The 25,004-nt window shown below is 37.6% G+C and overlaps 3 protein-coding genes across 12 annotated transcripts; 2 read left to right on the top strand and 1 right to left on the bottom strand.

Annotated features, from left to right (window-relative positions):
• Positions 1–8,928: 8,928 nt before the first annotated feature.
• On the top strand, positions 8,929–12,668 carry LOC122022318 (cytochrome c oxidase assembly factor 5-like). The gene is made up of 3 exons (XM_042580284.1): positions 8,929–9,205; positions 11,737–11,841; positions 12,385–12,668. Exons 1-3 carry the CDS (start codon positions 9,137–9,139, stop codon positions 12,424–12,426), a joined length of 216 nt encoding a protein of 71 aa, XP_042436218.1. The 5' UTR covers positions 8,929–9,136; the 3' UTR covers positions 12,427–12,668.
• A 2,553-nt stretch (positions 12,669–15,221) lies between these two features.
• LOC122024523 (guanosine nucleotide diphosphate dissociation inhibitor 2-like) lies at positions 15,222–20,327 on the top strand. 10 transcript variants are annotated; one of them, XR_006123453.1, is made up of 9 exons: positions 15,222–15,425; positions 16,875–16,980; positions 17,099–17,699; positions 17,996–18,049; positions 18,463–18,525; positions 18,615–18,716; positions 18,911–19,035; positions 19,179–19,500; positions 19,855–20,327. XR_006123453.1 is itself a non-coding variant. In XM_042583173.1 (7 exons), exons 3-7 carry the CDS (start codon positions 18,502–18,504, stop codon positions 19,906–19,908), a joined length of 315 nt encoding a protein of 104 aa, XP_042439107.1. In that variant the 5' UTR covers positions 15,222–17,699; positions 17,996–18,049; positions 18,463–18,501; the 3' UTR covers positions 19,909–20,327. The 10 variants fall into 10 exon arrangements, 1 of the variants encoding a protein (XP_042439107.1); XR_006123450.1 differs by having other exon boundaries at positions 15,222–17,515; positions 17,588–17,699; XR_006123452.1 differs by having other exon boundaries at positions 15,222–16,980.
• Positions 20,328–21,324: 997 nt separating this feature from the next.
• Positions 21,325–23,264, bottom strand: LOC122024465 (NAC domain-containing protein 35-like). Its single transcript, XM_042583102.1, has 3 exons — positions 22,930–23,264; positions 22,586–22,854; positions 21,325–22,065 (listed from the first exon to the last, which is right to left on the bottom strand). The coding sequence occupies exons 1-3, from the start codon at positions 23,159–23,161 to the stop codon at positions 21,481–21,483; spliced, it is 1,086 nt and encodes a 361-aa protein (XP_042439036.1). The 5' UTR covers positions 23,162–23,264; the 3' UTR covers positions 21,325–21,480.
• Between the last annotated feature and the right edge of the window lie 1,740 nt (positions 23,265–25,004).

Genomic DNA, 25,004 nt, shown 5'->3' on the forward strand with positions numbered 1-25,004 from the left:
GCTTCTGCTGCCTAATCGATCGACCGATCAATTATCAACTCCCAATCGATCGCCCGATTGATTGGAAAAGCTTCTGTGCTCGCGATTCGACATCCTAATCGATTGACCGATCGATTGGGCCTTTCCACAATCGCAGCACAGTCCAATCGATCAACTGATTGATTGAACCCTGGTTCAATCGATTGCCCAATCGATTGACCAGTCTGGACTTGACTCAATCTCAAGTCCAAACTCTCCAACCCAACTCCTAGTCAATCGTGACATGTTGGGTCTCCATGCCTAGCATTTGACCACACCCGACCAACCTCGAACTAGCCTTCTAGCATCCTCCATCAGCCTTGCGTCCCTCAGATATCTCCCCATCCTTCACGCATTGCCTTCAGGAGCTTCTTTCGACCTCATCCTAGTTGTCGGATTTTCCTTGCCAAGTCATACCATGACTTACCTTGCCAAGACCACATGCTTGGACTTTCCAATTGCCTGGCTCCTCACCAGGACTTTCTCCTTTGCCAAGATCATACTTGGACTTTCTAACTGCTTGGCTCCTCACCAGGACTTTCTCTTGCCTAGCTCCTCATTAGGACTTTCCCATTGCCTGGTTCTTCACTAGGACTTTCTCCTTTGCTAAGATCACACTTGGAATTTCTAACTGCCTGACTCCTCACCAGGACTTTCTCCTGCCTAGCTCCTCACTAGGACTTTCTCGTTGTCTGGCTCCTCATCAGGACTTTCCAAATGCCTAACATCCAGTTAGGACTTTCCCAGTCAAGTCTCCTGTCAACCTTGACCTACTTAACTTGTATTCTCATCAACCTGGTCAACCCTTTGACCATCTCCTTAACTGGACGATTGCTCCAGCAATCTCCTTATATTGTCAAACATCAAAACTCAAATCCTAACTCAAACTTGACTCAACTCAAGCTTAGTCAAACTGGTCAACCTTGACCTAAGGAAATTGCCCCAACAGAATCAACTGTCTGTTAGGACCTTCGGACGCGGCTAGAGAGGGGGGTGTGAATAGCCGACCTCAAATTATCGTTTCTTCCTACAATTTAGGTTAGCGCAGCGGAAATACAATGTAGAAACGAAAGTGGAGAAGATCAAACCTCAAACACGATGATGTAACGAGGTTCGGAGATGATACTCCTACTCCTCGGCGTGTCCGTAAGGTGGACAAAGCCTATCAATCCGTCGGTGGATGAGACCCCGGATAGCCGGCTAATATGAACTCCTTCTAGGTGGAGAAACATCGTCACAATCTCTCTTGCAACAGCAAGAATGGAGTACAACCAATAGAGAAAGAAAACAAGAACAATATAAATGTAAAAACACTTTGCTTGCCTTCTCGTCAACTGGAGTTCGATGAAACAGCAACTTCACGATGTCAACAACAACTGATCACCCAGTCGAGGGAAGCTCACATGAAGCTTCAGGAATAGGGAGCTCAGCAAAGCTCAGATCGCAAGAGTGAGGAGGAAGAAAAAAAAAATGTAGAGGCGCTCAGCATCTGATTTATATCTGCACCTGCGAAGAAGAAGACAAAGAACAACACAGAAATCTAGCCGTTGTGTCGCAACGACTAGGCCTGGACCGATCAGGCTCCACCCTGTTCGGTCTGGGAGGCTCCTGATCGGTCTGTGGACCGATCAGGCCCTAGGCTGATCGGTCCCCAGACCGATCCCCATACTTGTTCTCGTTTCTGATCGCTTCCTGATCGGTCTGTGGACCGATCAGTAGGCTTCCTGATCGGTCTACAGACCGATCAGATAACTCACAGTGACCTCTGTTTGGTTACTGATCGGTCACCAGACCGATTAGATAAACCTGAGTATCACTGGATCGGTCTGCTGACCGATCCAATGCCCATGTGCATTTAGAGCTTCTCATCCCTAAATCCTAAGGCCTTCCTGGTCTTGAAAACGAGCTACCGAGCCCTCTCTGACCTAGTCCGGAGAACGAGCTACCGAGCCCTCTCCGACTTCCCATGCCAAGCTTCCATACTTGGACTTCTCCCGTGCCAAGCTCCCTGCTTGGACTTTTCCATGCCAAGTCTCCATACTTGGTCTTTTCCCGTGCCAAACTCCCTGCTTGGACTTTTCCGTGTCAAGTCTCCATACTTGGACTTTTCCCGTGCCAAGTCTCCATACTTGGACTTTACCCGAATCAGGTCAACTCAAGTCGGGTCAACCAGGTCAACCTTGACCAAAGGTTGCACCCACAATCTCCCAAGTTTGTATTATTGTCAAACATCAAGATACAACTTTTCTATTCTCGTCAAACATCAAAATACACCTCGAGTCAGGTCAACTCGAGTCGGGTCAACCAGGTCAACCTTGACCTAAGGTTGCACCAACAATCTCCCCTTTTTTGATGTTTGACAAAAACCATAATCAAGTTAGGTTAACCAAATAACCTAACTTAGGTTTTCCAATAGTTCTCCAATGCTCTTCCTTGAACATTCTCCCCAAATTCCAATGTTCTTCCTTGAACATTCTCTAGACATTCTCCCCCTTTTTGACACACATCAAAAAGAGTGAATCAAGGTCAAGAGTTTCTTCCTAATGAAAGTCTCATACCTTTCATTGAAACCCTTAATTTTCCCCTTGATACTAAATACAACAATCAACATAGTGACAATCCCCATATCACTAATCTTGACGAGTAAAAACTCCCCCTAAAAGTCAACTCCCGCTTGACCAATAGGTAAAACTCCCCCTAAAGGTCAACTCCCCCTTGACCATTGCACCAACAATGTCTTGGAGAGTTTCAATCCTTTAGAAATCTAAAATACCAACTTCCAGCTGAAATTTCAGACAATCAGTTTGGCATGCTCAGCCCTTTACTGGATCGGTCACCAGACCGATCCACACTTCCTTGGATTGGTCCAGTGACCGATCCAGACCTCCCTGGACCGATCAGCATCCCCTCTGATCGGTCCACAAAGCTCTGATAGGAATTTCTGATTTTTCTCCAGAAATTCAGAAACCCCTAAAAAATCACAGAAAATTTTAAAAATTGTAAAATTTTGAGGATACATTCCTCATAACATATATTATCATGGAAAAATAGTTTTCTATGAAAATAACTTCCATTTTTAAATCTTGATACAAAGTTCGAAAGACTTTGAAATAGTTCAAGGTTAATCCATTTTTGTATCAACTTGCTCAATGATGAATGCTATCACTAGAAAAGCTTCATCAAGATTTTTCAAATCAATTTTGAAATGATTTTAAACCATTCAATTTAGGATCACAATCTTAGGGCTAAATGTACATGACTTGTACACAAGCTTTCCCTATGATCCTCGATTTAGAATTAGGCTCATTTAGGTACAAGAGCTATGCACCTTGATCCTAACTCATAATCCTGATATCTCACACACATCTAAGGTGTATCAAACACATCCAAGTCAATTTTGATGTGAGATATGGGTTTAGGTCATCTTAAGCTAAGTTATCATGCATTTTCTAGACAACAATTTGATTTCCATATCAAATTGAGTTTTTATCCTTAAATCAATTTAATTGATCATAAATGCAAGAGATGATGACATGACATAAAATAATATCATAAGTGAACATATGTGCCAATGTCATGATGTCATGGCATAAAGTATGAAACTTAAATAAGGCATGACATATAACTAACCTATGCATTATCATGACATTTCAAATGACAATAAACTAAATATGATGTCATGACATGGCATATGATAAACAATATATGACAAATAACATATAAAGGTATAGAAAATACCTAATTCTAGCCTTAGTTGCCATTTTGATAATTTTGATCATTTTGCCATAAATTTTATATTCCTAAGTGTAATAGACCTAAAATCATATACTAATGATTTTTAGATCACTATGTGCCAATTAGATTGACCCTAGAAAATTCCTCAAATGTGGTTGACACATCCTAATCACCTTAGGAATAATTTTTAATTTCATTTTCAAGGCTTGGTTATATCTTGAAACTTCCTAAAATGTCACCTTTTGCCATGATTAGGTTAACTACCTATCCAAATAAGGTGGGCACACCCTAAACCATCTAGCGTGATGAAATCACGCTCCTAGGAACCCAAAACCTATTTGAGCTCATTGGGTTCACTAAATATTCACTAGGGATGACTTCCCTAACAACCCTCCTAATGACCCTCCTAGGCTTTAAAGTCTTGGTCATTTGTGACTCATCAAGATCAACTCTAGGGGTGACTCCCCTTGTGACCTTGGTGATGGTCTTCCTAGCCCTAGGTCTTGTTCCATAATCGAATGGAACATTATGGTAAGTGGGCTTGACCACTTGAGACTTAGGTTTGTGACTCAAACCTCTCATGTCCTTGGGCTTTTGCTTTTGACTCTTAGACCCTAGAGTTGACTTCTCCAAATTCTTAAGAGTCTTTTCTAAGGTGTCAAGTCTTGACCTCAAGACTTGATTTTCCTTCTCTAATACCTCAAGTTTTAATTTGTCATTTTTCTTTAAGGTATTCCTAGGCATATGTCTAGTTGTTTTGGGATTCCTATCTAGGTTTTCCTTAACCTTAGATGAGTTAATTCTAGGGTTGGGATTTCTAGTATTATCCTTACCTAGATTAACATGTTTGGCACCTAAGCACATGTATCAGTTTCTATGGTTATCATGCTTATCATCATTGGCAATTGCAATAAAGCTACTAGTATGTTTCTTATTAGAATTGCAATAATGTGCCTTAAAGGGTACCTTAGGGTTTGCCTTAGCTCCCCCTATAGATGTGCTTGGTCTCTTGTCCTTGTGAGGTTGCCTCCCCCTCGGACATTGGCTCCTATAATGTCCCCTTTGCTTGCATTGGAAGCACACCACGTGCTCCTTGCCCTTGCCTATCGGGACTCCGGCTTCCTTGACCTTTGGCGCCGGTGGAGTCTTCCTAATCCTCTTTGGACATTTACTCTTGTAATGCCCATATTCCCTACACTCAAAGCACATTATATGTAATTTATTTGAAATTAAGTTGCTTGAGTTACCTAGGGTTGAGGATGGATATATGCTCTCTTCTTCATCCCTTCCGGAGATAGAGGCTTCTTCTTGCACCAATCTTGATGAAGAACTCTCCTCCTCTTCTTCCTTAGATGTTGAGTAGCCCTCAACTTCTAATTCCATACCTCCATGATGTGAGCTACTTGGCTCACTTGACTCCTCTTCATGACTTGAATTGGAGCTCTCCTCATGGAACTTAGCCAAGTTGTTCCACAACTTCTTGGCATCGTTGTATCCACCTATCTTACACAAGATATCATTAGGTAATGAAAATTCAAGGATTTTCGTTACCTCGTCGTTGATTATGGATTGGTGGATTTGTTCCTTCGTCCACTTCTTCTTCTCGAGAGGTTCTCCCTTTTTATCCACCGGAGGAGTAAAACCTACTCGTACACAATTCCAATTCACTAGGTTAGTCATAAGAAAATACTTCATTCTTACCTTCCAATACGCGAAGTCGTCGCGATCGTAGAAGGGTGGAATCGTGATGTCTTCTCAAAGTAGATCCATTCTCTAGCTTGTGCTCCCCCGGGTGTTAATCCGACGAAGAGCAACCTTGCTCTGATACCACTTGTTAGGACCTTCGGACGCGGCTAGAGAGGGGGGGTGTGAATAGCCGACCTCAAATTATCGTTTCTTCCTACAATTTAGGTTAGCGCAGCGGAAATACAATGTAGAAACGAAAGTGGAGAAGATCAAACCTCAAACACGATGATGTAACGAGGTTCGGAGATGATACTCCTACTCCTCGGCGTGTCCGTAAGGTGGACGAAGCCTATCAATCCGTCGGTGGATGAGACCCCGGATAATCGGCTAATATGAACTCCTTCTGGGTGGAGAAACCTCGCCACAATCTCTCTTGCAACAGCAAGAATGGAGTACAACCAATAGAGAAAGAAAACAAGAACAATATAAATGTAAAAACACTTTGCTTGCCTTCTCGTCGACTGGAGTTCGATGAAGCAGCAACTTCACGATGTCAACAGCAGCTAATCACCCAGTCGAGGGAAGCTCACACGAAGCTTCAGGAATAGGGAGCTCAGCAAAGCTCAGATCGCAAGAGTGAGGAGGAAGAAAAAAAAAATGTAGAGGCGCTCAACATCTGATTTATATCTGCACCTGCGAAGAAGAAGACAAAGAACAACACAGAAATCTAGCCGTTGTGTCGCAACGGCTAGGCCTGGACCGATCAGGCTCCACCCTGTTCGGTCTGGGAGGCTCCTGATCGGTCTGTGGACCGATCAGGCCCTAGGCTGATCGGTCCCCAGACCGATCCCCATACTTGTTCTCGTTTCTGATCGCTTCCTGATCGGTCTGTGGACCGATCAGTAGGCTTCCTGATCGGTCTACAGACCGATCAGATAACTCACAGTGACCTCTGTTTGGTTACTGATCAGTCACCAGACCGATTAGATAAACCTGAGTATCACTGGATCGGTCTGCTGACCGATCCAATGCCCATGTGGATTTAGAGCTTCTCATCCCTAAATCCTAAGGCCTTCTTGGTCTTGAGAACGAGCTACCGAGCCCTCTCTGACCTAGTCCGGAGAACGAGCTATCGAGCCCTTTCCGACTTCCCATGTCAAGCTTCCATACTTGGACTTCTCCCGTGCCAAGCTCCCTGCTTGGACTTTTCCATGCCAAGTCTCCATACTTGGTCTTTTCCCGTGCCAAGCTCCCTGCTTGGACTTTTCCGTGCCAATTCTCCATACTTGGACTTTTCCTGTGCCAAGTCTCCATACTTGGACTTTACCCGAATCAGGTCAACTCAAGTCGGGTCAACCAGGTCAACCTTGACCAAAGGTTGCACCCACAATCTCCCAAGTTTGTATTCTTGTCAAGCATCAAGATACAACTTTTCTATTCTCGTCAAACATCAAAATACACCTCGAGTCAGGTCAACTCGAGTCGGGTCAACCAGGTCAACCTTGACCTAAGGTTGCACCAACACTGTCATCAGGTGTCTTTTCAAGTTCTGCGAATACGTGGTTGAAATATTTGGTGATAGGTATTCGAGAAGGCCAAATGCTGATGATGTTCAACGTCTTCTTCAAATGCATGATGAAAGGCATGACTTCCCTGGCATGTTAGGCAACCTTGATTGTATGCACTGGAAATGAAAAAATTGTCCAGTTGTTGGAATGGTCAATTTACAAGGGGACATGAGTCACCAACAATTGTACTTGAAGTGGTCACTTCTCATGACTTGTAGATATGACATGCATTCTTTGGGGTCGCCGGTTCACGTAACGATATTAATATGTTATATGAATCTCTCATATTCAACAACATCTTACAAGGAAATATGCCGGAGATTAATTTCACATTGAACGACACTACATATACGAAGGGCTATTATCTAACAAATAGAATTTATCCCGAGTGAGCTACTTTTGTTTAGACTTTTTCTTACCCGGAGGATCCCAAGAGGAAGTTGTTTAAGGAAAGACAGGAGTCTGTAAGAAAAGATGTCGAACGGACATTTGGGGTGCTCCAATCTCGATGGGTGATTGTCAGAGGCCCAACTCGTTATTGGTATAGGAAAAAGTTAAAACAAATCATGTTAGCATGCATTATTTTGCATAATATGATTGTTGAGGATGAGGGAGGTCACGTGACAAATTGGTACAACGATGAAGGCGACGAACCCGCACAACCTATCCATGGCTCAAACCGAGGATTTCAGGATTATCTTCGAACAAATTCTGAGCTACGTGACACTCAAGTTCATCACCAACTTCGCGCCGACTTAGTTGAGCATATCGGGGGTAATACAACAATAATCCGTGAATTAATATTTCATATATTATTTTTATGGTAATTTAAAATAAATTTCTATTTATGACTACGTGAGTTCTATTTATTGCTTTTGTATTGTGCTGTGTGTGAATGTTAGTGTACATGTTTAGTATGCTAGCATCATCAAAATTCCTCACTTTAAATAACTAAGTGGGAGAGGAATTTATTTTAGTGAATTCCACGGTCTCCATTACTGGTTTGTAAGTGATGCAAACAAACTTGCGCGTTGGCTCTGAGTGCCTTCCTCCATATCGGATGAGTTTGTTTGCGGATCACTAGACCAAACTTCCATTTCGGATGACTATAGGAAGTTAATTAAGAGCGTGTGATCTTCCCCATCGGAAGGGACACAATCTTATTAATGGACTTAGTGTCAAGTAATGGTATACACTTAGGTACGTCTAATAGTATCCTCCCCATCGGAGTCACTGCTATTATTTGTGTGACCGAAGGAAACCAACTATTAATTTTATTTGTCAAAAAGTTAGGTTGACAAGATAATAAAATTAATGGGATAAATCCTCCTTTTACAAATGTTGAATTTGTATACGTCCATGACTTACCTTGCCAACTAGGAATTTATTTTATGACTTAATAATTTTTATGGTTTAACATGACAATCCTTATGAACTTAAATTAGATGGTAATTTAAAATAAATTTCGTGTTCCCAACTCTGTAAGTTTAGCCCCTCAGTTATAATTTTGTTTTCCCAACTTTATAATTTTAGTCGCTCAGTTGTAATTTCATTTTCCTAAGTTTATTATTTCATTTTCCCAACATTGTAATTTCGTTTTCTCACAAACATTTATTTTATTTAATAAATATATTAAAAAATTAATATTATTTTTGAAAAACAATAAAATTATATTTTTAAAAGTAAGATTAATAATAATAATAATAATAATAATTTAAATATTTTAAAATATATTTATTTAATATGATATAATTTTAAGATAATTGAGTAGATTGTGATATTCATAAATAATGAGTGTTAATATTAAAAAAATATGAGGGTAAGAAGAAGGTTATTATAATGAGTATCTGGTATTCTTTTTATGATTTGCGGATGCCCTAATTAGGCCTAGCAATTTTTGGAAAAAAAAAAAAAGAGAAAATACATGTCATAGCGTGACGTGCCATGTGCCAAAGAAGGATAGGAAAATCATTCCGTTCCACCACCGCGAACCGACTGCTAGGGTTTTTTCTCCGCCACCTCCGGCTATCTGCACCGACGCCGCCGCCGCCTCCGCCTCCGCCTCCGCCTCGACCGTCTCTTCTTACTGTCTCTCGTCTTCCGTGCGCCTCTTTTTTTTCTCGCTTGGAATGTCGAAGTCATGTAAAGGTCTGGCGATGGAGCTCGTCAAGTGCCTCAGCGAGTCTGACTGCGTTAAGGTGTGTAAAACTTAAAATTTGATCTGAATTTTTCTCGCGTTGTCGAATAAAAAATCTCGTCTTTCTTGTGTTTTTCACCAAATTGGTCTTCAGAGGAAGGGACTAGGAAGGGGGTGGGGTGGGTGGGTGGGTTGGGAAGTATTACCAAAGCGTTAGAGATCAAGTGCTTGAATCCTTAGAGAGAGGAATTTGAAATTTATTTTTGGTTCTTGTAAAGCGTGTTAAGAAAAGTAGCGCCTTTCTGGTTCGCAATGAATGATTTCTGAGGTAAAGTTTACTTTAGCCCAGCGTGAATAACTACGAATTGTCAGGATTATGCAGGAAAGTTGGTTTGGGGGGATGAAAGTTGGAACATGTTGTTGCCCTATGCAACTGGTTTTCTTTAATCCAATTGTCAGAACAATTTTCTTTCTCAAAATGATAATAAATAGTCCATTTGTAGGATAGGGAAATGTCTACAGTCTATTCTTTCTTTTTTGACTATTTTTAGTGGTAGAGGAGCTCCACCTTGCAGTTTGTAGTCTGAAGATATCTAGACTAGATAATGAAATAATTTATTTTCCCTTTTAGAGAAGGAAAAGATTATATTAGTTTTCTGTTATATTAAAGACAAATTTGATATTGCAAAACTCATGCACCTAAGGATCTAGATATCCAATATCACATTCTTTTTATTACAATTTCAAGATGCATTACATTCTTGCTGCTTTTTATTGCCACTGCTAACTATAGGAGATGTTTAGGGACCTACTAACTGTTAAGAAACTTTAGCCTTTAAAATTGCCTACGATGAATTGGTAAAATTAGAGAAAATAAGGAGTTAATTTACTAGTAAGCATTATCAAAGATGAGTGGAATATTTTGTTACAGAAGTTGTGTTGAACGAATGACAGGTAAAAGTGAAACCAAGGAAAATTCTTTTAATCATATCCGAGTATTCAAACAGGTATGACCTTTCAAGAGAGCTGAATGACAGGATAAGATCCATTTAGGTCATCCAGTATGATCGAGAAATTTATCTACTTTTATGGAATATGCAAAGTTTGGCTGGAAATTTATCTACTCTTCTAGATTGCTGCCTGCAGCAGAATTTTACTAACGCATGCACAAACTGAGAAACTAGTCAAATTATATGCTATTTTGAACACTCCTGTTGACCTAAATTATGTTGTATCATGTCCATTCTAGGAGCATAGGTGTTGTGACAGTGATGGTTACAATAGAGTAATATCCAAGGTTTCAACCTAGGGATGTTTGGTCAGATATAGTTCTACAATATATCTATAATGGATGATTTGATGAAATTGTGTAAATGTTAGGTCTACCAGCTGCATCTACCACCAAAATAACTGTTCATTTGGCATGGTTTTGGTAAATTGTTTAATGTTCAATATATAAAAGTAATTTATTTCTGTGATGGAATGTTATTTGCATCATCTTAAAGGTTTTAGATATTAACCATATTAGATTTTCTTAGGAAGTAAATGTTGGTTTTTGATGCACATTCTATAACACTTTAATATATCTAAAATTGGTCTGGGCATACTGAGACTTATCTGTATGACTACTACTGTTACAATCTGGATCATCATTTACCTAGACAATTGAACAACTCAAGGAAAGCCATCAAACTTTTGTTTTGCTGCCAGACGGCTTCTCAGTTTTTTTTTTGAAATCATATTCTTTTGTCGGTTTTTGACTCTTTAGATTTCTGCATCAACTTCCATATGTCTCCTCGTGGAAGCATTTCTGCATAGAAATTTCAGCTTCATTGCAAACGGGTTCTCACTAAATTTCTGCATATCTTTTGACTCTTTAAATTTCTGCATCAACCTTGTATGGCTACTATTCCTTTCCTTTATTTTCTCTGAGTTAATGCAATGTTTCTTCCGCCTCACCATGTGGGTGCTTTAACGTCTTCACATAATATTTGCCTTTACTTCCTCTCTCAAAACTACATTCTGTGATGATTGATTGCCAGATTATCTCTTTATTAGGATTTTAAAAGCTGTATAACTTGCCCCTAAAGGAGTAGGGGAACAGTTGAACTTCAAGAAACTGAACATTAAATGTTTAAAAGAGAATCATCTGTAGTGCATCAATCAGAGTCTTATATGTTTAATGTAGTTTTGACTATTCTCATTAAATGTTTATAGGTAATGAGTTTTTTTCCCCTAATCCGCAAATACACCATGATTTTCAAAGGGTAGAAATTATTTACAGTCATTGGACGTTCTATTTTGTCATAAATCTCTTGTTTAGCATGTATGTTGAACTCATGCAATACATGGTTTCTGGTGGATATCCATTTATTCTCAACAACTTGTAGAAAGGCCTTTGTATTAGCAAAAAATGGCCTATGTTTGTCAGTGGCATTGCCATTCTTAACCAAGGCCAAGAAGGATGACATTGATGGTTTCATTTTAGGAGACTTATTTAACTTTCAATAAACACATTATACATGAAACAACCTGATATATAAGCTTTTTATTAGCTCAAGTATTTATGCTCATTTGCCTTGAACTTTTCAGGTGGATAAGCGATCTTACAGGGAATGTGCTGGGGAAAAGGCTCCTTCAATATCAAGTGAATGCGTAGGACTTAGGGAGACATACTTCAACTGCAAGAGGGGCCAGGCATGGAATAACAAATCCCTGGCACTTTTTTAATGCTTCAAAACTTCAAACAGTAAATCATGCATCAATGATTTATTCTCAGAAAATGTTGATTTATACAAAAAATTTCCATCATGCTTCAACTTCAAAGTCATTAGTTGAACAAGTTTGGATCTTTAGTTAGTTTTGTTCTATCACTTTTAGCTGTTTTATGCATGACATTTGCTTTTGTCTAACTAGATATATTTAATCATCAAGTAATATTAGATTAGACTGGACTCCTGTCTTTTAACTTTTTTGGTTGGGTTATGCATCTTGATTGAACTTGCCTGAAGATTTTTTTGTTCATTTTTTTTTTCTGATTTAAATGCAGTAATCTGGGAGCATTGGCAGAACCTGCTTCTTTTTGTTTTTATGATCAAACTGAATGGTTTATAGGATTTATGTTGACATTTACTAGTATAATAGTTGTCTTTCATACTTATGAATTCTAAATTGGCTTTTGTCTCCCCTACTTGAATTTTAAGTTATTATTTTTTTTATTTTTATTTTTTATAATTTCAGGTTGACATGAGAACACGGATACGTGGCAACAAAGGTTACTAAATCGAACTCATTAGACATTACATAAGCTAAATGCCTGGTTTATTGTTTTCTCCGGATGTAGACTGCTGGATGAGAAAACTAAACCAATCCGCCAATCGTTTTTGATGAAGATTTCTTTGGTTTTGTAAAGAAGTTTGTGTTTCTTCTATTTAAACAGCTAATGAATTGCCATAGCCAAAAAATAATAATCTGTATGATTTTCACACACCATCATACAAATGTGTCTTTGTTGTTTTGGTGCAGTTTATGCAATTAAAAACCTAGGAAAGTGTGGTGTGCCCAATTGTTTCTTAACTACAAAACCTTCAGTTATAATAATTTACTATAATGAAGTATTTCTTCTCTGGAGCACAAAAGGAACTCAAGACAAACAGAGGCTCATGTGTATAGAGAACTAATGCATGATAAAAAAAAAATAAAATGAAAAAAAGGAGAGAAACCTTTGCAGCAAGTAAAGATCATAAAACACACAGTAATCCATAATCCAAAACTGACCTACAGTATAAGTATTCTGGAGGATCCATACTTATATGTGTAAAATTAATGTGCTTGGCTCCTTGCATGCCACCCACAATAGCCAAGCATGCCATGGAGCTTGATCTACATCATGTGTGGCATACAGGGAGCCAGGCACCATTACATAACTAATCTACTAACCAACTCTTCACCTGTTCTCCTCCTCTGAAAGTTTCTGATTACTTTGATCTCAACACAGCAGCAGCTGCAGGAGGTAACAGAGGAAGGAAGGAGATGAAGAAGAAATAGCGAATTTGTCTTCCTGCTCTTCCACCAAAGCAAATTAATAGAAACAACAAGTAGCACTTAGCAAATTCCATGAAAGGGAGAGAAAATGAGAAAGAAGACAGTGAAAGTGAATGAAGCTGAACCTTTATGCTTTATAATAATTTATATTACAGGGGTAGGCCTCATCTTATATAATGCATGTATTTTATCTATGAAAAGTTAGTAAACTAATACATGACCAAGGTTCAACTTACACTTGTCGTGTTTTCTAGTTTCTCAGTTGAAGGGAAGACAAAGGCAAGTTTGTCTTGGATTACTTGGAAGAACGTGAGATTCTTAGAAGATTTTCAAACTAAAAATATTATAAATCTATATGGCAACCAATGAAAATTAAAAGAAAAAACAGTAGATACATAGCCCTAGTCAAATTGGAGTTGGTGGCTTTTATTGATTTTCATTGCATCCAGATCTCCCTTGACCTATTGAGAACTCTTCTGACCTCATTCATTTCCTTCAAGTTTAAGACAGATGTTTTTTTAACCAAGTTAATCATCTCTGAAAATGATGTAATTCACAAAATGAATATTATGGGGAATTTTAATCTTCTTATTTTGACAAGTGTTTAGGCACATTTTAACACTGTTTCACATAATTTCGATTTACAAATGCTATATATATTCAGGAGTAGTTGATGGAAAGTATTTAACAACCAGGTACTCAACCAACCAGTGGGGAAATGAAGAGGATTAGGTACACCTCCCAAAAGACAGGTAACAGAAACAATTAATAAATAAATAGAGACAAAAATTTCAGGTTAAATTTTGCTTTCCTTGCAAATAAAAGATGTTAAAGAACATTTGGCTTTATGTAATGAACAAGGACAAACTGTTCTGCTCTTTTTTGGTAGTTCAGGTATCAAAGTCTATGCATGAACTAGAAGGTCCATCTTGTGTCTCCTTCAGATGTTCAGCTTTGCTTTAGTTTCAAGGAAAACATTAGTATCTAATAATACAGTATTAAAACTGTGGAAATCTTGGAAGATTATCAGCAGAAGACAGCTGATGCATATATTATTGTTTGAGAAAGGAGTACATTGGAAAAGGAGAAGAAAACCTCTGATTTGATAACTATAAATCCGCTGAATATTTCAGAAAAGCATGTTTGAAGTTGTGTAATTTGACTTTTGCACTCTCCTTTGGTTGACCTTTGTAGTGGAGTTAAGATAGATGTGCAGAAAAGTCAGATATGTTTCAGCAAGATTCAATCTGCATTCTGCAAGTAGATCTTTAACAGAAAAATGAAGAGATTGCTGGCTTATGATAATAACTAGTTCATATCTTTTTCTTCTTCTTGTCACGCCAATGCCTTCTAAAGTCGAAGTAGTTGATGCGTTTATGATAAATCCAGTTAGTGGAAGTAGCTGATGCATTTATGATAAATCTAATTTAATTAGCCGTCGGCCAGTCCAGAACCATAACTAGAGATTAAATCATCGATATTTTTATCTTGTTGACAATATGAATATCCTACCGCGGTATTATAGTCTCGGAGAAATTACTTCTAAAAAACTACATCATTTATGTTTATTTCTAAAATTTTAAATAGATAAAAAATAAATAAAATAATTTATTTTTATCTTAAATGAAGTAAATAGAGAAAATTGTCTCTATTTTCTCTTATAATTTTTTTTCCTGTCTGCAACCCAATAATCTCATTTGAGTTAATCCAAACAAAAAATCAGATTTAGATTGGGAGTTTTCAGATTAGGATTAAATTCGGATCTAAGATTTTTAGATTCCGTTCAAGTTGATTTGAATTTAGATTTTAATAGATTTTTAAAGTTCAACTAAATGTTATTTTAAAAATTAAGATAAGTATGATGAATTATAAAAAATTATTAAAAAATTATTTTTAATTAAATTATTTGGATTATTTAAGTTATTTGAGCCGGAATATTCCGATGGATCGAATTGATTTAAGGATTTCATATGGTACTGAAGTTCAGTTTAATTTTTTTTTATATATATTTTTTCAATTCGATCCGAATCCAATCGACCTAAGATACCGCTGCACTCAGTAATGCCTTCTTTATTTGAGAACAGAACATTCTCTTCTTTTCTCTTTCCGCTACTCTCCCCCACAACACTTCAAGCTCTTCTCGTCTTCGCCATGGATGAAGAATACGACGTCATCGTCCTCGGCACCGGGCTCAAGGAGTGCATACTTAATGGCTTCTCTCTGTCGATGGCTTTAAGGTCTACTCTCGCCCCTCCCCCTCTTTGCCTGATTTCTTAGGTGTTCAATCGCATTTTACTTTCTTATGTTTTTATTTTTGTTTTGATCTTGTTATTTCTTATCAAGTGGTTAGGAAGCAGTTCCAGTGATTAAAACTCGAGCTTGGATTCTCGTAGTCTTGATTGATCTGCGTTTCTGATTGAAGAAGATGGTTTTCCCGCTTTTGTTTGCATGTAATGCTTGGTGATGCTTGATTTTTTAGTTCGACAAGAGTCGAAAAATTGGGTTTTGATTGGCTATGCTGAGCGTGTGTTCCAGTGATCGTGACTTCATTTAGCTCAAGTGAAAATTTGGGCCGTATTAGTAGATTTATTACATAAGCTGGTGATTCTTTGCTTGTTTTATGTAGATGAGTGTGCTGAGAAGCTCTTTTTTCTTTACCTGGTCACACATCTGGTGGATTTTTCTTTCTCTGATGTTTAGGTTTACTTTTTCCTGATTGTGGCCAATCGTATGATCAGTACGGGCTTTGCCTTGCTCCTAATTTTGAATTGAGTAAGACATGAGGTGAAGTTGTGATAACTTGCGTCATTGGCATGTTTGTTTCCTCAATTTGTACGATTCTGTAAATTGATATGGCAGTATGTGACTCGAAAGTCTTACCCTGCTTGGTGTCAAGTACTCAAGTTTGACATAAATGACATAAACCAAATAATCTTATAATATCCCAAATGGTCATGTACTTTTCATCTTCAATAGAATTATTTGGATTTTTTTTTTTTTTTTGTATAACTGCATGTTGAGAATGTTGAATGGACATAAGCAGCCATGTTTTCTTTCAAAAAGCTACCATTGATGCATTTCATAATAGAATGAAGCGGCCTCCTGCCTGAATAATTAGATAGCATGAATTATCTTTACATATTTTTGGCAAACTTTTCTGCTCCACATTGAGTTCACGTCATGAATGAAATGTTGTATTTTGCTAATGATTTCCATTGCTCCTTTTAATATTAATTCTTTAGCTTTTTACCTGGGAAAGTTTGTCTTCTTTCTTTTTATGACTAATTGAAGGGGAACCTTCATGCAACAGTAAAGTTGATGTCGTATGACCTTATGGTCATGGGTTTAAATCACTGAAACAATCTCTTGCAATGTAGGATAAGACTATATACAATAGATCTAATATGGTCTGACACTTCCTTGGGACCCTGTATTGGTGGAAGACTCTTGCATGTCCTCTGTTCTCTTTATCATGATATTTTCTTCCTCTTTGAACCCCGTATTGGTGGAAGCCTCTTGCATGCCCTCTGTTCTCTTTATCACAACATCTTCTTCCTCTTTACTTCCCCTACTCTCTCACTTTAACTTATCGATGCTAGAAGTTGGAACTCTTTAGAAGCAATTAATGATGTACGTTGTGTTTTATTGATCTGAAAGCTAACTTGTGAATTGTATTGTACATCTAGTTTATGATGGCTAATTGTATCCTGGTATGCACACTTATACATACTGATGCCATAAAATCTCTCTCTTTCAAATTCGTTGATGGTAGCTATCTTTAATATAGGAAAGGTATGCCTTCCCATATTTTCTATTTACTTTGTGGTGCTTGTAGTCTATCACATTTATTGACTTGTGGATTGTGGTAATGCTGACACCACTTTGTGCTGTTCTGTTTTGATTGGAATAGATCTACAAGGTCCCTGCTACTGATATAGAGGCACTAAAGTCTCCGATAATGGGATTTTTTGAGAAGCGCCAAGCTCAGAAATTCATCATCTATGTCCAAAACTATGATGAAACCGATCCAAAAACTCATGAAGGATTGGACCTTACTAAAATGACTACAAAGGAACTTATTTCATGTGTATCATGTTATTGTTGATTGAATTAGATTCCATTATAGGAACTTGCTTGTGAAATTTCATGACATGCTTACTCACAAGTCACAAAGCACACATAGTATTTTCATGTATTATTATGTACTAATCATTTACTTTTCTTCTTAGCTGTCTTGCCAAAATTTTGTAGTCAAATAGATGCCTGCAAAGATTATCACTGTCTTAGATCCAATTAGCTAGTTTGGTTTAAGGGAAAATAAAACTAGGTAGATTTCTGCTCTGCTCCTATCATTCTGTATTCTTGCTGCACTATCGACTAACTTTCTATGTGGTTTTAGAAAATATGGTTTGGATGAGAACACAATTGACTTCATTGGCCATGCCTTGGCTCTTCATATAGATGATCAATATCTATATGAGCCTGCATTTGATACTGTGAAGAAGATGAAGGTAGATACTTTCTGCACCACTTCAGAAATCCTTACCATATCCAATCAATTTTTATTTAACCAATTTGTGGTAGTGGAACCTTTATTTATTTCCAACATTAATTAATTGTGTATCGGTAAATGTTATGGTGTAATGCCTGTGTATTTTGTCAAACTTTCTACTTACGTTAGTGGAATCGACTGTTATGACTAGTTTATAATAGGGTAAATTTAATTTGAGCTCTTGTAAATATTGTTTTTGCTGAATTTTTTTTTATTAGGATGTTTGCTGAAATAATTTCACTTAATTTGAACCAGTCATAACATCCACCAAATGGTTTGAAGCTTTGAGCAGCAGCCAAACACTAGGAGGTACAGAGAAAGTTCATTTTCATCTACATATGCTCTTTAGTTCCTTGAAAATGCTAAAGTTTTTAACCTATCAATTGAGAAAAATACTAAACTTACCAACCAATTTAAAAGTACCCGCTCTATGTTCATACAAGTACTCATTAGTGTTCTTATTTAGAAATAAGAAACAACGAATAATAATTATCAGACCACTTGTTTCCTTATATCAGTTATGTTGATGTGATGTGGTTCTGGTTTTAATCTTGGTCTCTTTCTGTGTTAGCTGTATGTAGAATCCCTAGCACGAATCCGAGGAGGTTCACCATATATCTACCCCTTATATGGATTAGGAGTGCTACTTTAGATTAATCATTCATTTCTCAGTTACACTGTGAGGGGTATTTTTCTTGTACTAAGTTTTGTTAGAATTACAGGCTTTTGCATGCCTTAGTGCTGTTTATGGTGGAACATACATGTTAAATAAACCAGAATGCAAGGTATCCTTTGAATGACTGCATGTTTATGATCCCATGCCATGGCTTAATTTTTTGATGCTCAATTGCTACTATTCTTCAACCTCATACAGGTTGAATTTGACCGAGAAGGAAAAGCTTGTGGAGTAACTTCAGAAGGGGAAACAGCTAGGTGCAAGAAAGTTGTCTGTGATCCTTCCTGCTTACCGAACAAGGTAGAATCTCTGGTTTCTTTATTATTGAAATATGAAATATATCTTCAGTAAGGACTGTAATTATGATAACAATGGTAAAGAGCTTTTTTCTCAGATTAAAATTGCGATTAGACTTCTGTGTCTCTGTTGTCATATGCTTGTTTGCTTGGGAAAGAACGTTGAATAACTCTTCTCAATAAGCTTGCACTTGATAGGTTAGGAAAGTAGGGAAGGTTGCAAGGGCAATTGCTATTATGATCCATCCTATCCCAAATACGGATGAGTCACATTCAGCACAAGTTATTTTGCCCCAGAAGCAACTTGGACGCAAGTCTGATAAGTGAGTTCTTAGAGATCATATTATTAATAATAGTCTAATAATGCCTTGAATTCTTTGAGTTTCTTTTTCTTCATTTTTATTAAAATAAAGCTTTTTCTTCTTTCTTCTTTTTCTCATAATGATCCACATCTAGTGATTTGCAGGTATCTCTTTTGTTGTTCATACTCTCACAATGTTGCTCCTAAAGGGAAGTTTATATATTCTCTCTTTTGTTGTTTGTACTCTCTTTTGTTGTTCTGAATGGTTGATCAAATGGATTCAAACACTTCACTCTTCTTTTTGGTGGAGAGTGCATAATATTAATCTACAATCCTTAATTGCATTCTTCTAAAAAGCGGTTTAGGTGGCTGCCTAAGTGGAATTAGAAGGGGACTGCTTTGCCAAGTGATTACGCGCTCCCCTTACGGTGCTTGTTTCAAAAAGCAGTTTAGACGGACTTCCTAGGTAGCCTAAGCAATCCTGCAGGTGCATCATTCAAAAATGGTTTATTTACCAAAAGTTCACTCAGCTAAGAAATTAAAACCTTAATTAGTCGGCCATTCTAATTATGAATTCATTTAATTAGATATAATCGTGTTTTAATTAGTTGGGTTTTTGAATTTACCTCAAATGTTCTAATCATTGCCTCATTTAACACCCCAATATCTGAAAAAGATGTTTTGCAATTCCCATCTAGTACTTTAAGATATTTGCCTGTTCCTTTTCATCTCTGTGACGAATTGTTATCTTTGCTGTACTGTCTTACTTTAGGCTCAAATCCTTCAACATGTTTTTTGTACTGAGTTGTGCAAATTCTTATAGTCCATTTCTTCCCTTCAGACTCTCAATCTCAGCATGGATCTAAGCGCAGCCAGTGCCACTGAAGAATATTAACAACCACCTCTTCTTGTCCACTGTTAACTCACCGACGATGGAGCTATATCACCGTGTCAGAGGATTGCCATAATTTACCTCCATCAAGCTTTGTTCTGCCATCAAATTGTTGCAATGGTTTAATTATCATGCGAAAAGCAACCTTGGTTGTAGATTTTTGTGATGTCCAAAGCACTAACCTGTTGAAGAGTTTTCTGGTTTGCTACATGTCTCCTTTTGCATGTTCTTGATGTTGCTACGTACAAATTCAATGGCCAAAACGCCCAATGGATGTGTTGAATTAGTTGACTAGGATTTGAGTTTGTTTTTCTGCATTGGAAAATGTACAATATGACAAAGATCATGGATGATGCATCACATGTATGTTGAATCTATCCTTGGATAAGTATAAGTTCTCATTGGCATGAGCATTGCTCGATATAGATTTCAGTATGATCTTGGCATATGCAATATAAAGAAAAATAGTTAGTTTCGAAAGATATACAAGTAAATACTGTGAACTATCTAATAAGTAATTGAATTATTATGTTTCTACTAATTAATGTACTATAATTTTGTATGCTCGTATATTATAATTTTAAGTTCTAAAATTAAGATCTTAATTTACAACTATAGTCCATGACTATTTACAACTTTATCATTTTCTAAAATTTAAAATCACTATAGTATATACATACATTATGTACTTGGGTTCTATATATTCATACAATGTAGATTTACTATAATATATACATTTTAATGCTGAAAAGTTTAAAATTTATGTAAAAAAATTAATATTTAACTGACTTATAGCTCTATAAAATTTATGTTAAATCTCGATTAATGCCAGTAAAAATATCTCTAAATTAACATGATTCTAACATCCTTCTAACTGGAAATAAAAAACACACAATTAGAAGCCTAATGCTTCTGAAAAAGAAGAGCAAAACATCCTTTGGACTGTGGTGATATTAAATCTGAAAGTTGGATAAATCGATTAAACAACCATTATATACAAAACAAAACTAGTTAATACATAATTAAATATGCATGTTTAATTTATCTGAAGCTAATTAAATTAACAAATGCCAACAAGAAAACAGCTGACATTCTAAACGAAACATGACAAACAACTAACAAGATCCAGCAAGTAGTTTTTGACCTGATCAGATGTACTATATGCCATCCATGCAGGTGCACATATTAAGACAAAATTACCTATCTATTCACATGCAAACTCTGCAGCACAACGTTTGACCTCTTAGATTATGTCTCTGCAAGTCTTGTATTACTGCAAATCATGTCATTCTGCATGCATGCATGCATCCATTATTCCATGAGACAAAGGTCAACCTTCATTCGATCTCATGCATCAGCTTTCTGGAATCCTTTGAAGAGATTAATCATGGAATCCAAACAAAGAAGAAGAAGAAGAAGAAAGCACAACAGTACTGATATTATATGCCTATGAGTTCAGTAGCTTATAGCTAGACTTCTGTATATTGCTTACACAATATATATAGTTACAATTTCAGATAAATCGTTTTGAATAATTAGAATACATAATTAATTAAGTATGCATCTCGATTAACATCACTTGAATTCAGTGTAATCCCTACCATTCTCCTGAAGAGAGAAATTCCACTCCCACAGCTTGTGTGAAGCACTGGTCATGATAGGCAATGAGTTACCGAAGGGTGGCAAGTGGAAGAACTGGCCGCCATAGTTGTTGTTGTTGTTGTTGTTGATTATATTAGTGCTCACGTCAAAGTTGGTGTTGAACCCTACTAGTTTGTTGAGCTCATCAATCACCTGAGCAGCCATGGAGGGAGTAGGGGAAGTTAGAATCGGGCGAAGAGACGCGCCGTCTTCTTCGGTCGACGTGGTGGTGGAGCTCAGAGAATGAGCCACCGACGAGGCAGTCGGTGTGTAGAAAAGACCAGTGTGTTCACCGCCCATTTGCACCGAGAGTAGGGAATTAGGGTTAGTGCCACCCTGTGCACTTGTCACATTCTCCATGAGAGTCGACCATACAGAATTATTATTATTGTTGTTGCTGCTGTTTCCATGAGGTCTTGAGGGCTTAGGGACAGAAGCAGTTAGGGTGGCAGGAGGGCGATGACGATGATTTTCGATAACTCCGGCTCTTTTGTAGACTCGACAAATCGAGATCTCAGTCTGCAGAAGAAGTTTGAACGCATCTGATATGATAAGTCTGATCAAGAACAAAACTCACATATGATAAAGCTGAAGAAAAAAAATCAAACAATTGCCTTTTTTTTTCTCATTAAATAAGAGAGATTTCACTAACAAAAATAAGGAAGAAGGAAAATCAAAGAAAACAAAAGCAGAAATTTTAATTGGAACACTCTTTATTTTACCCTAAATCACAGATCTTGATAGAATTATCGAAATCTAGATCTCTCTCTCTCTCTATATATATGATTCTTTCTTCTTGAAAAAACACCTAGTTAGGTCAAATTAAATCTAAGTGTAGATCCCATAGATCTTGGCAGAAATCAAAACCATGAGGATTTTGTGGTTAATTTCATAGAAAACCCTAGCTCCAAGGCTTGTGAATTATATCATATAATTTTACCAAAAAACAAACAGAAAAAGTTTCATGAAAGTATTGAAAGGAATTCATAGAAACCAAAGTCAGACTAAATCTAAGTACAGATCTCATGGATCTGGTTACCTTGCAGTTGGTCATCTCGGTCTGAGGCAGCCGGTACTCGTTCATGATCCAGCTGCTTCTCACTCCCTTCGGAGCCTTCCCTGCGTAGAACACCAGCGTCTTCTTCAGCCCGATCGACCGGTTTTCGCCCTCGTTACGGATCGTCCGGTCTGCCCCCGTCGCCTTCCAGTACCCGGATGCTGTCACCCGGTTCGGCCGGTCGCCGTTACGGTACTTCCGATCTCTAGGCACGTAGAAGTACCACTCTTTTTCTCCGATAGCCGCAAAAGCTGTTGCATATATATAAAGAAAACTACTCTTAATTCTCTAAAAACTTGCCGATGCATCTCCGGTTAACCACTAACCCGGAAGCTCCCAAGGATCGTAGCGGTAGAGGTCGAGGAAGGTGATGAGGTCTACATTGAAGCGCTTGCCCTCAACCTTGCGGCGGAGGTAGAACTCGATGAGCTCCTCCTCGGTCGGGTGGAACCGGAACCCGGGCATAACCGGATTATTATCCATGTCTAATTCTCCTCCTCCTCCTCCTCCTCCTACTCCGGTGGTAGCCATGGCTATGGCTTGAGAGTTGAGGGTCATATCAAGTCACTTTTCTTGACTCTTCTTATCCTATAAATGAATGAGTATAGTAACTCACAAAAAAAAGTTTCACTATAGGGGCAATACTCTCCGCGGACATAACCGAGTTGGTAATCGGATGATAGATTTGTATTACAGGAGCAAGATAAGTCATTTACCAAATGTTACAAAGCTTAATTATTTATATGTCGGCTCATATAAAAGGGTTAATTTTTTTTATTATTATTATTTCTTATTTGTTTTGTCCACTTGGTTTATTGAGCTAAAGCTTGTCCAATTTAATTTATAGTCAGTCTGTGTCAAATGGATTCTAAGGGTTGACTTATTTTTATGTGTTTCTAATTAAAAATTATGTAGTATACTTATTTTATATCATTCTATATTAATTTGTTTTTTATGTTGTATACCAATATTATTTTCCATTTAATTTTTTACATATTAACCACAAATGAGCCCATCACGGTGGATGGGGATCAAAGGCAATCCGTGACCACTTTCTTGCAAGTTCCAAGACTTTAAAATTGACCCTTCGGACTCCGGCCAACTACAAGGTTTGATTTTCTCCTTAATTTATTCAATCTATGGAACAATAAGGCTAGATTTCATTGACCCATAATTGATGCATTTATCATGTTAAATTTATGTATATAATTGGATCATTAATAGATAGAATGCCAAATTACTCTCTCGCTCTCTGGTATTTCAAACTCTTAATGAGGTTTGACTTGAATGCCTCCTAGTTTGAGTTCAACAGTGGTTTTCGGTCGGCCGCATTCGGCTAGATTACTAGTCGATTCTTGCGCGTCTTTAATTTTTTGAAATCGGTCAATTGGAATAGATTGCAATATGGTAGCTTGAGGTGTTTGTTGGTAAGATGTTGCTTTCAGATAAAAATGTCATGCAAGTTAAAGATGTAAATTGAAGGTGTTGCCCCACAAAACCCTAAGTGGTCCTCCTATCTACTGTCTTTAGCTGACTTTGGACACGTTAACTTTACTGATCAAGGATCACAAGTCTCACAACTTCTAGTTATTATCAAGTCGATTATTTGACTCTTCGAGAAATTAAACAAGCTTTCGACTCGGAAATACTGTCACAAGTCTTCTTTACTTTGTCGTTGCTCGGAGAATATGCGCGTAACAATAATATTCAAAAACTAAGAACTTGGTACTTGTCAATAGGTTTTTTTGACTTTGAGGCTTTAATTTGTTAAGTCGATTGATGAATGAATTGAAAGATGCCGAATACATTTTGATCATTCCCCTGGACGACTAAAGAGGGAAGACAGTTGACATACACTTGAATGGCTTCGGTGAGTGTGGTGAAGTTCCATAATACTAAATGAGCTTGATACAAGGACAAATTTAAGGGAGGGGCCAGTTGAGAGATCACCAACATTCACTTCTCTTTTACCTCCACCAGCATCAATTAATTGAATAGTATTGAGAATTCAGACAGTGTACGTGGTTCTAATTTCTTCATCACTGTCTGAGACACTGTTTATAAAATAACTAAATATTTACAGTGATAATTTCTGGAGGAGTTATACATATGTTGAGATCGCTGTTCATTTGTTAGTTTTGTTTAGTTGAGGACTATATATAAATCTATAACCAACCATCTGTACTTTACAGTCAGTGGTGAACTTAAACCGAAATAAACATGAAGGGAATGGTAAAAGCAATTAGTGAGAGCATTGAATTGCTGCGGTGGGATCGACTTGAGTGCTTTAATATCCATAATCCTGACGGCTATTGGCTAATGGTGGACGTTGATGGCGGGTGGTCGAGTGGGTGCCGTCGCCGACCATCTTAATGTCTTGAAAGCCACCGAGACGCGCCAT

The sequence above is a fragment of the Zingiber officinale genome, chromosome 9B, assembly GCF_018446385.1.
Source record: "Zingiber officinale cultivar Zhangliang chromosome 9B, Zo_v1.1, whole genome shotgun sequence".
NCBI lineage: Eukaryota > Viridiplantae > Streptophyta > Magnoliopsida > Zingiberales > Zingiberaceae > Zingiber > Zingiber officinale.